At 26.3% G+C, this 16649-nt stretch overlaps 3 protein-coding genes across 3 annotated transcripts; 2 read left to right on the top strand and 1 right to left on the bottom strand.

Moving 5' to 3' along the window:
* Positions 1 to 11538: 11538 nt before the first annotated feature.
* Phum_PHUM569600 (scavenger receptor class B member, putative) lies at positions 11539 to 13319 on the top strand (the record flags this gene model as incomplete). Its single annotated transcript, XM_002432051.1, has 6 exons — positions 11539 to 11838; positions 11938 to 12138; positions 12222 to 12459; positions 12547 to 12824; positions 12891 to 13023; positions 13060 to 13319. The coding sequence occupies 6 exons, from the start codon at positions 11539 to 11541 to the stop codon at positions 13317 to 13319; spliced, it is 1410 nt and encodes a 469-aa protein (XP_002432096.1).
* A 201-nt stretch (positions 13320 to 13520) lies between these two features.
* On the bottom strand, positions 13521 to 14469 carry Phum_PHUM569590 (uncharacterized protein; the record flags this gene model as incomplete). Its single annotated transcript, XM_002432050.1, has 4 exons — positions 13521 to 13708; positions 13791 to 13941; positions 14038 to 14239; positions 14321 to 14469. 4 exons carry the CDS (start codon positions 14467 to 14469, stop codon positions 13521 to 13523), a joined length of 690 nt encoding a protein of 229 aa, XP_002432095.1.
* Positions 14470 to 15231: 762 nt separating this feature from the next.
* On the top strand, positions 15232 to 16121 carry Phum_PHUM569580 (40S ribosomal protein S19, putative; the record flags this gene model as incomplete). The annotated part of the gene is made up of 4 exons (XM_002432049.1): positions 15232 to 15305; positions 15462 to 15631; positions 15716 to 15895; positions 16111 to 16121. The coding sequence occupies 4 exons, from the start codon at positions 15232 to 15234 to the stop codon at positions 16119 to 16121; spliced, it is 435 nt and encodes a 144-aa protein (XP_002432094.1).
* Between the last annotated feature and the right edge of the window lie 528 nt (positions 16122 to 16649).

Genomic DNA, 16649 nt, shown 5'->3' with positions numbered 1-16649 from the left:
GCATTAAATTACCGGTCGGAAATTAATGCAATCATCAAATCAAAGACTCGATTTCGTCAAAAACGATATAATAATAATAATAATAACGATTCGATATATCGAAAATGCGACAACAAATATTAAAATTTTTTTTAACGTTTTTATTTACCTAAAAAAAAAACAATTGTATTTAAAATTGTTAACCTTCACCTGATATCTGTTAAAGTTAATATCTACGGTTTACGAAATTATTATTATTATTATAGGTTTTTAAGGTACCTACCATATGATAGTTATAAATGGAAAATTTTATCAAGGTTTCGTCGTTGAGTTTTGCAATGAAAATAAATCATTTAATAAGGGTGAATAGTTAGGTTATCAGTAACGTGATTACGAGTGATAAATAACGGTTTTACACCCCCCTCTCCCTCCTTCCCGCTTTTCGGAAAAAGGTTTTTTTAACGTGCCAAAAAAATTTTTTTTTACTTTTTCAGGTTGTTGACGTTTAAGGGAAAATATTCGATACCTGAAACGATGAAAATCTGGAGTGTATTTAAGAATAACGCGGAGTACATCCGGTAAGTGAATTTTATTTATTTATTTATTTTTTTTACAAGCAGACGAAATTAAAATCGATATCGATATCGAGAGATTTGTTTATTTCTCACACCGGAAATACACACGGGTCAATGTTATATTAATTAGATTATTTATTTCCGGTTTATTTTTTCAACGTTTTCGATTTTATGACGAAATGAGACGAAAAAAATTTTTTTTTTTTTTGCACGTGTTCCGAAAGGTGTTTTCCAGTAATCTAATCTCGCGGTTGGCATTTTATTTATTTTGTACAGGCAATTGTGGAAATTTTTATTTAATTGTATATTACTGGAGAACGTAATGTTAATGTTTATTTTTTTAAGGTCGCGAACAAATTACACCGAATGGTTTTTTTTTTTTTTTTTTTACGCTAATTATTATGCGTAACAATTTTTTTTTTTCCTTATTACAACTACGCGTTCGTAATTTTCTGGAATTAAATACAGTTTTCCGATTATGTTTTTCTGGAATAACATTATGATAGGTTGTTATAACGTAACCTTTATTTTAATATTCAACCAATCATTTAATTCCATTTTGACATCGATTTTTTTTTATTATTCCTGGAGTTTTTTTTTTTTTTTTTTTGCAAATCTGGAATTGCAATAATTTAACATTGATTGTAAGAACAGGTTTAAAAATTTCGAAAAAAAAAAAAAAACCTTATTTTAAGTTTCTCAATTCATTACACATCATTTATTATTATTATTATTATTAATAATTCGATGTCGTTAATTAAAAATTACGCACGATTTGTGATGGATTTTAATTTATTTTATTTTAATTAATAATTATAAATAATCGATTACGTAAAAATTATTAACGGTTTTTTTTTTGGGGGGGGGGGTTTGCTCAACGTAATTTTACGTCTTTTACATTTTTGCTATCGTTTAGTTTTCTTTTTTGTAGCAAATTCGAAAAAAATAATACATAAATACGTTTTAATTTTTTTCCCAAGATCGTTATGACCTTTTCTCTCTCTCTCTTTCTATTAATTCACGTCGTTTAAAAAGTTCATTGAAAATATTATTATTATTATTATTAATCGTTTAACGCATTATCATCATCATCATTATCATCGGGTGGGATGAAAAAAAGAAAGAAAGAAAATATTTTGACATTGAAAAGTGTGAAATAATTTTTTTTTTTTGAGGTCGCGGTCATTGCATAATTATATACGTGTTATATGTTGTTTTTGTAAAACGAAAACAGGATTTCCGGTTTTTTTAAATAATAATAATAAATAAGATTTGGGATTTGGGGGAGGACGGGGGAGGAGGGGAAATAATCGATCAATTCGTAAATATTGATTTTAAATAATAATAATAATAAAACATTGTAATGGAAAATTTTTTTATTTTATTTAAAATTACGTAACGTGAAAATAATAATAAAAAAAATCATTGAGCAAGTTTTTTTTTTTTTTTTTAAATATTATTATCATTATCATTATTAACAACAGTAATTTATTATTTTATTATTATTATTATTATTATTATTATTATTATTATTACTATTATTTATTTATCGATAATTATCATCATCATCATCATCATCATCGTACTAAGTAATTATTACATACGTTCTCGCGCCTGTTTCTGTTTTTATTCTTAAAACGTCATAAATTTTAATATGACCCCACGACAAAAACAACAACAACAACAACAACAACCGGTGACTTTCAATTATTAAAAGGTTTTCCCCTCATTTCTAAAATCAATCAGCGAAGTTCAATATTATAATAATTATTATTATTATTTTTTTTTTTATGCAGAATCATTTGATTGTAAAAAAAAAAAAAAAAAATTTATAATGGGAATAGATTTTTAATTAACATTAACGTACATGACCTTTTATCACTCGTTATAATAATAATAATAATAATAATAATATTACACACGCGTGTTACACTTGTCCTTAACTTTTGAATCTTTAAAAAAACTCGTCATAATATTACATTATAAATATATTTTGTACACCCCTGTAATTTTTTTTTATTTTATTATGAAATTAGTTAAACGGGTTCGATCCTCTTCATTTTTAATAAAATAAAATAAATTAAACGTGTATGTTTCGCCATTATTACAAATAAAAAAAAAATTAATTTTTGTTCGGTTGTTGTTGTTGTTGTTGTTACGGGGTCACAGAAAAAAATTTCGCTTTTGAATAAAGAATGTATTTTACTAGGTGGAGTCAAAAAAAAAAAAAAAAAACTCATTAAATAAAAATTTTTTTTGATTTTTTTTTTTTTTTTTTTTTCAATACGTTTAAACTGACTAAATAATGATGGATGAATCGTCGTCGTCCCATGACACATGACAAGAATTAATGAGGGAAATGTGTTTTTTTTTTAGTTTATGTAAAAAAAATGACAACGTTTAAATACTCTATGGAACTTGAACTTTATTTTTTTAAAAATGACAAAATAGGGGTTGAATTAAATCAAAAAAAAAAAAAAAAAAATACGTTCGTTTACAATCAATTATCGTCCTTGAACGTTTAAAGCAACGTTCGAGTCCCGTTCGATATATCGATGTATCGTTCGATTAATCGATTAAAAATTTAAATTTTTTTATTAATGAAATCGGGATTTTGTTACACGAAGTAAAAAAACGATGGGTTATCATTATCGAATTCAAAGAGATTCATTTTCCAAAAATAATTATCATTATTATTAAATATTATCCCGACGATTATTATTATCATCGAATCGAAAACGTTTATCGAAAAAAAAAAAAAAAAAATTTCTCATAGTTTAATAAAAAAAAAAAAAAAAAAAAAAAAGGAAATGAAAAATTATTCGGATGATGATGATGATTATGATGATGAGACAAAGTTTAAAATTTAATAAATAAATAAATAAATGATTGCCGTCATTATTATTATTATCATTATCATCATCATCATCATCATCATTATTATTATTATTATTATCATTATTATTATTATTATTATCATCATCATTAAACGATGGTAATGTAAAATTTTTTTAAACGATATTTAATTCGTACGAATTAAATTTTTTTTTTTTTTTGTTAATTTCAAGTTACATGACCGGCATGTAAATTACCCGTAATTATTATTATTATTATTATTATTATTATTATTTAAAAAAAAAAAAGAAAATTTTAACGGAGATATAAAATAGAGTAAGAAAATGGGAAAAACGAACATTATAAGGTAAATTTATTTTAGTTAAATCGATTCGAGTGATTTTTTTATTTTGAAAAAATTTATTTTCGCGGTTTTTTTTCGTTTGTTTGTTTTTGTAAATTTAAAAAAAAAACTCACCGTTCGCGGCAAGTGTCGCGAATTAATTTTCATAGAGTAATATTATAATTATTTAAAAGGTAAATGGCATTGAAAATATTTCCTGTAAACGTTACGAAATACTATTTAAGTTAAAATTCAAAACGAGAAAATTTTTTTTTCTTTTGGAATATACGCGAACGAGCCCCCTCAACAAATCGAATTTTATAGAATGTTATAGAAAAATCGTGGTCGGTTCGAAGTCAGACTGGTTTTATTAAAAGTCCGTGAAATTTCATTAGAAAAAAAATTCGAAAATTTTATTTTATTTTATTATTAAAAAAAATTCTGACGTGTTTTTATTTCCCCCACGCCACCCTCCCCCTCCTCATCCTTCCCGCGGATTTCCAGATGTAATAATAATAATAATAATAATAATTTTTCGTTTTGTAACATTGGAAAAAAAAAAAAAAAAAAAGTGGTGGCCGCGAATTCGATCGGTAACGTTCGGCACAATAATAATAATAATATATATATATCTTAGTTAATATCTCTTCGTTCGTTCGTTTGTTGATAAAGGAGGTAAATAAAAGATCGTATCATGTGCGTGAGTGCGTGAGTGCGCGGCGCGGTAGAGAAAGAGTGGTTGTTTGTCGTTGTCTCGTTCTTGTCGGGTACGTTCCTTCCACTACCGTATAGTAAAAATATATATATGTATGCGAGATTCATAACGAGTCGTCAGACACGAAAATTTAAAAGAAAATTATCATCATCATCATTATTATTATAATTTTTTAAATCGAGATTTAAATCTCCGCCATATTGAATTAATGTATTTTTTTTTTTTATATATTTAAATTTTTAAATTTTTAAATTTTTTTTTTTTTTTCGCGGAGTCGGTTACGAGTTGTTTGTTTATATTGTCGATCGAATATTTTTTGTTTGTTCGTTTGTTTTTATCGAAAGTGAAATAAAAAAATTTTTATCCTTTGTTTGTTTGTTTGTTTGTTTGTTGTTGTTTAAATCAATTGAATTCGTATCAATTTTTTTTTTTTTGTTACAGCATCTATCGTGGACCGTGTGATAATTTATACACGATGTAAATAATATTATATATATATATATAAAATTTTAATTAAATAATTATAGATAAAATTTAATTAAATTTTTTATATAAATAATTAAAAACATTTAACCGCGAAAAAAATAATAAAAATTTTAAAAAAGTTTCAAAAAAAAAATGTCGCGAGAAAATAAACCGCGTGATGACGTAACGAAAACCCGTGAAAATTTCACAACGGACAACGATTCCGAAGATGTCAAATCGAATTTATTAAACGATTATAATAATAAATACGGAAATGGTGATAGGAAAAATGATGACGTCATTAAAAAAAAAATTAAAGGATTCGATGATAGGATTAGATCTGGTATGAGAAAAATTCCACCGCCGAAAAAATTAACGAAAGGTTAGTTTTTATTATTTATTTTCTTTCCATTCTCGTCCGTTATGATTTTATTTACTCTATGATACAAAAAAAAAATTACAAACGAATTAATTAACGTCATAGAGTAAATAAAAAAAAAATTATTATTTATTTCGCGTGCGTATTATATATATGTAATTAACATAAAGATTTGATATCAAAAAAAATTTTTTTTTTTTTTCCAAAAACGAACAAACGACAAACGACAAACGTTGACGGATAAGACAAACGATGCCAATTTGGCAACGTTAACTGTTTATTATTTATGTGTAACCAAAAAAAAAAAAAAAAAGAAAACCTGGAATGATTTTTTATTGTTTTGTTCCCGGTTTAATTTTTAAAAAATTTTCTGTTTGTTTTCCGAATCCTAATGTTGTTGTTGTTGTTGTTTGTCGGAGGAAGCAAGCAAACATACAAACAAACAAACATTTCTGAAAGGGAAATTTTTAATTACGTCATTATTTCTATAACGGACGAGATATATTTTTCATTTAAATAAAATTATCATTATCATTATTTTTTTTTCTAACGCTGCTTTGTTTTCAAAATTTAAATTTATAAAAAAAAAAAAAAAGATGGCGGTTGTGATGATGATAATGATGATGGTAGCGGCGTAAGTAATAATTTTTTTTTTTTATTATTCGTACGTTCAACTCGCTACGAAAGGGTTTTTTCTCATCCAGACAATTTTTTTTTTTTTCCTTTCTTTATTACTTCGGGGATTCCCCTTTTTTTTTTTTTTATTACGTAAACCGGTTCGTTGATTTTTTTTAATTTTATGACGCGGAAAAACGATTCGAATAAGATTACGTTTTTTTTTTTTTTTTTTTTTTTTTTCATTCAGAGCAAATCCTTGAGGTTTTCCACGTAGTACTTGTTTTTTTCTTATTATGGAACAAACAAACAAACAAACAACCGACAAACAAACGAACTACCTGTCGAGAAAAAAAAAAAAAAAATTTTCTTTTTAACGAAATCGGTGAAATTTTCATTTGGAAAAACAGAAAATTTTTTTTTAAAGTCTTAGAGGTGAGGCTTATTATAAACGACTTCGCAATTAACCGCAAGGACATTTTTTTTTTTTTCTCTATGACACGGTTAATAATAATAATAATAATAATAATAAGTAACACTTTGTTTCGTTTGTCTCTCTCTCTCTCTCTCTCCTGTGTTAAACGTTAGACAGCATAAGGTTAACATAATTTTATAGGTCGAGTTTTATAACAATTTAATTTTTCTTTGTGCTCATGTGGTACGATCGATCGAGTTCGATATATCGATTTAATAAAGGTTGACAAACGATACCGTTAGATTTAAATAACAAACGAGTTGATTTTTCAATAATCGATTTTTCAATTTTTCTTATAAAAAAAATGATTCCGAAAATATTTTCAACAACTTTCGAAATCGATTTACGATTTTCAAAGACGAAGGTCGACAACATGTGATTTATTATTATTATTATTATTATTATCTCTTTTTTTTACTCGTTTGAGTTTTTTTTTTTTTTTTTTTGTAATTTTTACGCGCGTTTTACAATTTTGTCCTTTTTTTTTTTCGCGTCGCCGTTCTTTCCCCCTCCTCCCCTCTCCTCTTCTTTCCTCTACCTCCCACTCCCTAAAGCCCCTCCCCCCGTCGTCGTCGTCGTCGTATCCGTTCCAGGTATGAAAACTTGATGATATTCTTTAACAACTCGCGAATATTTACGATAAAATAATTGCGGAAAAAAAAATCAATTAATGAATAATTATTATTATTATTAATATTTAAATGAATGCGAAATATTAATTTTATTATCATTATTAATTATTTGTTGTAATTATCACATGATGATGCAATTAGTCGGAAAAATAAATTTTCCGATTCATTGTTTTTTTTTTCTTTCATAATAATAAAAAAAATTTAAATTTTATTAATTATTTTATATTTGCACTTTGATATCTTTTTATTATTATTATCATTATTATTATTATTATTATTATTTCCAGTTTTTTTTTTTTCGTAATTCATAAATAATTTATTTATTATTATTATTATTATTATTCAAGGAAAATAACGTCTTAACATAATTTTTGCAAATCGTGCTCCCCCCGTCTCGTTTGTCGAAAAACAAACAAAAAAAAAATTTAAATCGAATTAAAAACAAAATGACGTCATATTTTCATTTTGGAAAAATTGTCTTCTGCTAAAATAAAAAAAATTTTTTTTTTTAAATTTTGCGCCATTTTGTAATTTTTTTTTTTTTTCGTTAATTCGAATTTTATTTTCGTAAAGAGCGACGGAAAAAATTTTTTTTTTCCAAATCATTCGATACTTATCGATATATCGATTGAATCGATTATTATATCTAAATAAATGGAAAAACGTTTTTTTTTGTTAATTCGAATTTTATTTTCGTAAAGAACGACGAAAAATTTTTTTTTTAAATCGTTCGATATTTATCGATATATCGATCGAATCGATTATTTTGTGTGAATAAACAGAAAAACGTTTTTTTTTTTTTTTTTTTGTTAGTTCGAGTTTTATTTTTGAGCGACGGAAAATTTTTTTTTAAATCGTTCGATTTCTATCGATATATCGACCAAATCGATTATTATATTTGAATAAACGGAAAAACGTTTTTCTTTTGTTAATTCAAATTTAATTTTTGAGCGACGGAAAAAAATTTTTTTTTTTAAATCGTTCGATATTTATCGATATATCGATTGAATCGATTATTATATCTAAATAAATGGAAAAACGTTTTTTTTTGTTAATTCGAATTTTATTTTCGTAAAGAACGACGAAAAATTTTTTTTTTAAATCGTTCGATATTTATCGATATATCGATCGAATCGATTATTTTGTGTGAATAAACAGAAAAACGTTTTTTTTTTTTTTTTTTTGTTAGTTCGAGTTTTATTTTTGAGCGACGGAAAATTTTTTTTTAAATCGTTCGATTTCTATCGATATATCGACCAAATCGATTATTATATTTGAATAAACGGAAAAACGTTTTTCTTTTGTTAATTCAAATTTAATTTTTGAGCGACGGAAAAAAATTTTTTTTTTTAAATCGTTCGATATTTATCGATATATCGATCGAATCGATTATTGTGTCTGAATAAGCGGAAAAAGTTTTTTTTTTTTTTAATTCGAGTTTTATTTTTGAGCGACGGGAAAAAAATTTTTTTAAATCGTTCGATATTTATCGATATATCGATCTAATCGATTATTATATTTGAATAAACGGAAAAACGTTTTTTTTTGTTAATTCAAATTTTATTTTTGAGCGACGGGAAAAAAATTTTTTTTAATCGTTCGATATTTATCGATATATCGATCTAATCGATTATTACATTTGAAGAAACGGAAAAACGTTTTTCTTTTTTTTTTGAATTTATTTTCGTCTGTTTGTTTGTTTGTTTTTATAAGGTAAAAATCAATAATTCGTTTGTTGTTTTTAAACGTTACCGTATTTGTATGAATCAAAGAATGAATGAATGAATGAATGAATGAATCAATTTTTAACTCTCGTAAGCTTTTACGATTCGTTATCGATTGATTACGTCATAATAATTACCGTAATAATAATAAGAAAAATGTACCGAACGGAAGCTTTTTTGTTAAAAGACTTTCGTAATTGTCAAACGTTTGTTAACGTAATAATAATAATAATAATAATCATTATTATTATTATTTTATTTGTTTTCGTAATTTAATTTTCTTTTTAAGAGGAGTAAAAAGGAGTGTTTTTTAAAAGTAATAAAAAAAAAGAAAACTTACGTCAACCCATTGTCATATTGCCAGGAGAATGACATTAGCGAAATTTATTTCAGGGTCAAGTTTGCCAAAAAACAAAAAAATTTAATAACAATATTTTGTCGTTTGTCGTTTGTCGTTGTTGTTATCGTAAAGTTGGTATTAAGTCAGGTTGTCTGCAAAATTTCCAGATTTCGTCTTATATATTTGGTTAAACACACTTTATTGCACTTTTACGTAATCAAGTTTATTAAATTATTTTTTTTTAACGTCAGGTAGTTTGTAAGACGAGACAGAGAGAGAGAGAGAGAGAGAGAGAGAAAAGCTTATAAGGTTGTTGCCATTGTCTATGACGTCAGATACAACAGAAAACGTTTTGGATACAACAAAAACAATTTTTTTTTTTTTTCTTATAATTTTCATAAGTCGAATCGAATCGAATCGAAATATATATCGAAGTTTCGAGTACGTTGAACCGAGATAAATAATAATTTTTTTTTTTAAAAAAAAGTGTAAATAGACCGGTTTTTTTTTCTGGGAGGAAAAGTGAGGAGGGAGGGATAGAGGGATAAGGGGGAGAGTAATAAAACTGGAAAATTTTTTTTTTTTTTAATTTTTCTCCAGGGAATTACGAAAACTGAATTGATCTGAACACAGGCACGGTACGGGAAAGTAAAAAAAAATAGATAGATACCTTTTTATAAGGTATCGATTTTATTTTTAAAAAAAATCAAGGTATCAATTAAGGTATAATATACTCGTTTCGTACTCGACAACTTAATAAAAAAAAAAAAAAAAAACGTGGCACTCGTACAAACAAGTTTTCACGGTCAATATCTTTTTATACTAATAAAATTATATTAATATACATATATACGTTTAAAAAAGAAAACGTTTTTGGCGCCAATTTTTAAAAATTCAAAATAAAAAAAATGGCGGAATCTTTTGTAATCATCCCCATCAGGATTCTTATTTCTTTCTCGTATAAATTTTTATATCTTTTATTATTATTATCATTAAAAAAAAAAACGTGTAAAATTCGAATTCCAGGTATTATGACGTCAATATCCAGTAAAAAAATTTTTTTTTGTTGTTGTTTAGCGATAGAAAAAATGACCTCAAAACCTGTGACGTAATAATGAAAAACGATTACGTTCAATGTGTTATTTTGTTGTTGTTGCCAGGATTAAAAGATTGCAAATTTAAATTTAAAAAAAAAAAAAAACATTTGACGGACCTTGATAAATACTCTAAAGATCAGTTAAAAAAAAAAAATTGGACTGGAATCAAACTGGAATATATTATTAATAATAATAATAATAAATTAATTTATGATTCTAATAATCAAACGCGTTAAACATAAAAAATTTTTTTACGTCACTATAAAATTCGAATTTGTTTGTTATTGTTTCAAACCATAGAATAATTAAACACACGTGTAAACAAACAAACAAACAAAAACTTCCAGAACGTTCGATATTGATAATTCAAGGTTTCCAAATATGGGAAAATATGGGAAAATCGAAAATTATCTACCGGAAGTAAACAAAAATAAAAATTAGTTAATGACCTAATTTTTTTAAACAAATCAATTAAATAAATAAATAAATAAATTGATTTTTTATTTTTTTTTTTTTACAGGAAGGATATTTTTAATAGTTTCTGGAATTTTCCTCATCATTTGTGCAATAAGTAGTTTCATATATACACCGTTTGAATTCATGATGCGTGAGGTAAGTAAACAAGTATATCATATAAATGTATAAATAACAACGGTGACGTCATCAAACAAATTATCCCGTGACGTATATTTATAATAGTATATATATAAATTACCGTAAGTTTATATATAATTAATAGAAAAACGTTGTGACGTCACTTGCGTGTTATCATAGACTACTAACGGTTTTTATACGTGTATATATATATATATATATATATATTATATTACGGAAAATATAACATTTTTTTCTATATTTAACGCATCGTCATTAATACTGCAAACATAATTAATAATAATAATAATAATAATAATGCATTTTAATTAAAAATTGTATGTGTTGTAGTATTACACGTAGTTGTTGTTGTTGTTGTCAAACCGGTTTCGTAATTTTTAACTTATTATTATTATTATTAACACAGGAATCTCCTCGCACACGACCGCCATATTTTTTTTTTATCCATTTCAGGTTTTTTTTTTATTGAGCTTACGTAAAAAAAAAAAAAAAAAAGAACGGGGGGACCTTAAAAAAAAAAACGGTAGCAAATAAAAAGTTGAGAGATAGGAATAGTAATAATGAGAATGGGAAAAAGATAAGGAGTAGGAGGTGGAGAAGGAGGAGGAGTAGAAGGAGGTGAAGGAGGAGGAGGAGGATGAGGACCAGGAAAAGGAGGAGAAGTAGGAGTAAGAGGAGGAGGAGGAGGTGGTGGAGAAGGAGGAGGGGAAGAAATTATCATTATTATTAATTTGTTGCAGAGATTACGAATGTTACCGGGACTTCCTCCCTACGATTGGTGGAAAGATCCACCAGATGAAGTTTTGCTCAAGGTCTACGTTTTCAACGTGACAAATTCAAACGAATATTCCGAAGGAAGGGATGATTATTTAAGGGTTGAAGAAATCGGTCCGTTCGTTTTTAGGGAAAAACTCAAACACACGAACGTGACGTTTAATAATAATGATACTATGACGTATACGGCTCACAGATCCGCGATATTCCTTCCGGAACTTTCTGGAAATCTTAGTCTCGATGTAAAATTAATAGTGCCTAATTTACCTCTACTGGTAAGATCCTGGTAGTTCCTTCCCCCTTTCTCCCATCTCCCTCCTTTCCCCCCACCAGTTCGCATTAATTATTATTATTATTATTATTATTATTTGCAGGGAGGAGCGTCTTTTTTATCAAAATATTCATTTCTCACAAAATTAGGTTTTAATTTAATTTTAAGAAGACTGAATACGAATCCTTTTATCGAAATAAATGCAAATGATTACATGTGGAATTGGACGGATCCACTCGTGGATGTTGCCAAAAATTTAATGCCACATTTAGTACCGGTATCAAACGTCGGAATACTCGATACGGTACTCGTTAATAATAATAATAATGATAATAAAAATTATTCAGAAAATTTTATATTAAATTTTTTTTGTTTTTCCAATACTAGATTTATAGTAATTTCGTGGATGATGTTACGGTTTACATAGGACCCGGAAACGATAGGAAATTTTTTAAAATAGATAAATATCATGGTTCTAATCGTTTGGGTTATTGGCCGGATGAACGTTGCGATAGTCCGGTTAATTCTTCCGAGGGAATCGCATATCATCAATTTGTTAATAGAAACGATACTATTAAATATTTAAGAAAGACTATATGTAGAGTAGCATCACTTTATTATAAAAGTATATATACCTTAAAAAATTGTTGTCAAATTAATCTCCTGCCACGACCGCAAAATCCATCATGAATTTCTTTCTTGTTAATTGCAGAAGACGTCGTTCAAGAATCTATGACTGCTTATAGATTCGATCTTCCAAAAGATATTTTTCACAGGCCAAATAATTCAAAAGATGATTGTTTTACTCTACCCGGTGATGACCCTTTACCCTCGGGTGTTGCCGATATAAGTCCTTGTTATTATAATTTTCCATTCGGTATAAGTTTGCCACATTTTTACGGTGCGACAGATGATCTCATGAAATATTTAAAAGTTAAGGGTATGAAGGCTGATGAAAAAAAACACGGAAGTTACGTCATCATCGAACCGGTACGTCATAAATTTATATTCTCTTACCCTATATATTTGTATTAATAAATTTTTCTTATTTTCCAGACGACTGGAATCCCGATGGAAAGCCGTGCTAGAAGTCAATGTAATCTTATTGTTAAATCAATGTCCGGTTATCCAGATTTTTTACAAAAATTTAGCCATACAATAATACCGATGTTTTGGCTCGAATACGTAAGTTTTACCGGAAGTGAGGGGTAGGGGGGAGGAGGAGGTTCGGAAAATTCTATTAAAAAAATTTTCTTTCTTTTTATTTTCAAGGGTCAAGTCGGTCTTCCGTGGTATTTGAGTAGTTTGATGTATGCAATTGTCATTGTTTTACCTTCTACACAATCCTACGTCTCTTTCGTAGTTTTAATTTTGGGTTTTGGATTTTTATACTACGGTTATTCTCATCATTTTTTATACCTTTATAGAAATTTAGTTTTTAAATATCACGAATTTAAAAAATCTTATTTTGGTTATTTTAAATAAATAAATAAATAAATAAATAAATATTACTTAATAATGATTTTTTTATAATAATAATAATAATTCCAATCTTTTGTCCAACACCTGCATTAAACTTAATCGAAAACAAACAAACAAATCATTATTTACAAAAATATTTATTTATGTATAAAAATAATTGGTATCACATTATTTACATCACAAATACAAAAAGAAAATTGTTCTTTAAGTTTCCGGTAAAGTTTTAAGTAAATCTTTTGAAAAATTATAAAAAACCGGTTTTCTTTTCCTTTGAGAATAACCAAATGTGAAACCTTTAAAACTTTGCTCTGTCTGTTTTTGTTTTGTCGATTTTGTATTTTTTTCTTCTTCGCTCACATCCATTGAATTTTCATCTTTAACAGGTTTTTTATCTGTAAAAATTTATTTATTTATTTAATTAATTAATATAAAATGGAGGAATTATGTATGGTTAAAATGAAAAGTCCCATTTACCATTTTTTTTGGTTTTTTTATTTTTTTGTTTTTTTTTCTTGTATGTGTTAAATCGATAATCACTGGGAAATTTATGGATTTCAATGCAGTGATTAAATCTTTTTTCAGGTAACATAAAACGTTCTGAACATTCAGGTACAAAACACTGAAACTAAATTTTATTTCATCATAAATATTTTTCTGTGTGCATTTGTCGTAGTATCGTTTGAATTCAATAGAAATATAAAAGTCAATAAATAATTCTAACCATTGGTTTTTTCTTTGCAAGTTCACTGAAAAAAGAATCATGCATTTCGGATAAATGAAGATCTAATAAATGATTATTTGGAAAATTTCTTTTACACTCTGAACATGTAAAACAATGACGAGAATTGTAGTGGGCTTCATATTGCATAACTGTTTCGAAAACACTTTTGCAACCAGGTAAATGACAAGAAAATGGTTGGTAACTGTAAATAAAAACATAAATTAATTAAATGGAATTGAAAACGAATCCATTTTGAGGGTTAAAATAAAATTAAAAAACCAACTTTTTATGATAAAATTCTTCTTCACCAAAATCTGATATTCCGAATGTTTTGAGAGGTTGACATATGTCATTAGCTTCTTTTAAAAATGGATCGTGAGGATGTCTACATCCAACACCTAAACCTTTTACATATTCAATTATATTTTCCATTTTTAAATAAATAAATACGTTTTTTTTTTGAATATATATAACGAACTACTGCATTAAAATTTGTTTTTATACGATATCTAATAATTGTATAATCTCATCAGTATGGAAGTCACTGAAAAACTATTTTATTATAAATATTCACGTTTCGCCATTCTTTATCTTTTTACTTATATTTATTTTTAATAATTATAGTATTAATATAATTCATTATGTTTTAATAATAAATTCAAAAAGTACTGAAAGGAATAACCAGATATTTATTTACTCTATGCCGTGTATGATCACCACTTGTAAAAAGTCGACAAAATGGCAGATTTTTTTATGAAATTAATTAATTTAAAATAAGATTATTATTATTTAATAAACTTTTACATATAAAAATAGTTTTTTTTAAAAATAAAATTGAGAGAAAAAATTATCAAAATTATAATATTTTTTTATTTAAAGTTATTCGTAATTTGTCGATCAAAAATAATTTTATTTTTGCGACAATTTATTTCAGTAAGTCTTTCCGGTTGCAGCCATATTTCAAGGTACTAATAAATTTTTAAATAATTTATTTATTACAAATCGTTTATTAATAAAATTATAAAATAAGTAAAATATATTTAAAATAAATAGTTTAAAGTAATTTTACATTTTGGTTTTATGCATAAGTTTTCTTCTAACGTATTTTTTACATTTTTTTCGGTTGATTTTTGACCCACGTTTTCGATGTTTATTTCTTGTTTTAACGCGTAATGACACATATTTTATTTTCAGATGCGGCAGTCAATTACTCTTAAAGACGTTGATCAACAGAAATTCGTTAAGGCGTTTGCTGCCTTTTTGAAAAAGTAAGTATATAATATCTAATATTAATTTCGCGAATATATAGACTCAAAACGAGTCATTCTGGTTTTATCATGCACACTTTTTTGGATAAATAGTAAAATGAATTGATATCAAGTTAAGTTAAATACATTGATTCCATCGTTATAAAATCATTTTAGATCTGGCAAAATGAAAATCCCCGAATGGGTTGATTTAGTTAAAACAGCCAAATTTAAAGAATTAGCTCCTTATGATGAAAACTGGTATTACACAAGATGTGCTGCATTGGCAAGACATATTTACTTTAGATCACCTGTCGGAGTTGGTGCTGTTACAAAAATATTTGGAGGTAAATTTTTAGCATGCACTTTCATATCATATTGGGGGGCTATCGAATGCTTTTATTAAACTGACAAATGATAATAATTTTTAGGAAGGAAACGTAACGGAGTTTGTCCTTCCCATTTCTGTAGGAGCTCGGGAGCTGTAGCGAGAAGAGCATTACAAAGTCTTGAAAGTGCTAAACTTATTGAAAAAACAGAAGGCGGTCGTAGGTTGACAAATCAAGGTAGAAGAGATCTTGATAGAATTGCCGCCCAAGTTTTTGTCAAAAGTAAGCAAGCAGCTGCTGCTGCTGCTGCAGCCGCTGCAGCAGTAGGAGTAGTTGTTATCCCTGCTACAGCAGCAGCTAAATAATAATTTGTAATATTACAATTTACTTTTTAATAATAACAAAAATGATTTTATAACAGATCGTAATTCATTTAGACATTTCCAATTGACTTTAATAATTTTTCTAATGTTAAAATTTTCAATTAATGGAAAAAGGGGAGGAGTAGGTTTGTAGTAGTAGGTATGCAAATAAGAAAAAACAGGAAACGTTTTATTTTTGAAGAAAAAAAAAAAAAAATTTATTTCAAATAATTTTTTTTCTTTCTAAAATTGGTGCATTATAATTATTATAATCAAAAATATTATTTGTGACGTCATCTACAATAAGTAAAAACCTCATTTAAAACATTTTTAAGCACATTTTTCAATTTATATAAAAAAAAAAAAAAAAAAAAAAAGTAACAAATTTAAAATGCATTACAACGCATTAAGCAAAACATTTTTTTTTTTAAATATATGGACGGTTAAGCCACAGTTAAAACAAAATTTACAAAGAAAAAAAGGGAAAAATTATCCCGGAAAATAAATAAAATAATTTTCACAAAAAAATTTTGTTCCCCATTTTTTTTTTTTTTTTTACAACAAACATTAATAAAAAAATAAATAAAATAATAATAATAATAGTGATAATAATTGTGTAAAACTACGAAGATTCCTTTTGCTTTGGGGAAATATAAGAAAAAAACCTGGAACGG

This window comes from Pediculus humanus, genomic scaffold (assembly GCF_000006295.1).
Source record: "Pediculus humanus corporis 1103172108302 genomic scaffold, whole genome shotgun sequence".
In the NCBI taxonomy this organism is placed as follows: Eukaryota; Metazoa; Arthropoda; class Insecta; order Psocodea; family Pediculidae; genus Pediculus; species Pediculus humanus.
The sequence above is the reverse complement of the archived record's forward strand: the minus strand, read 5'-3'. Positions and strand labels throughout refer to the sequence as shown.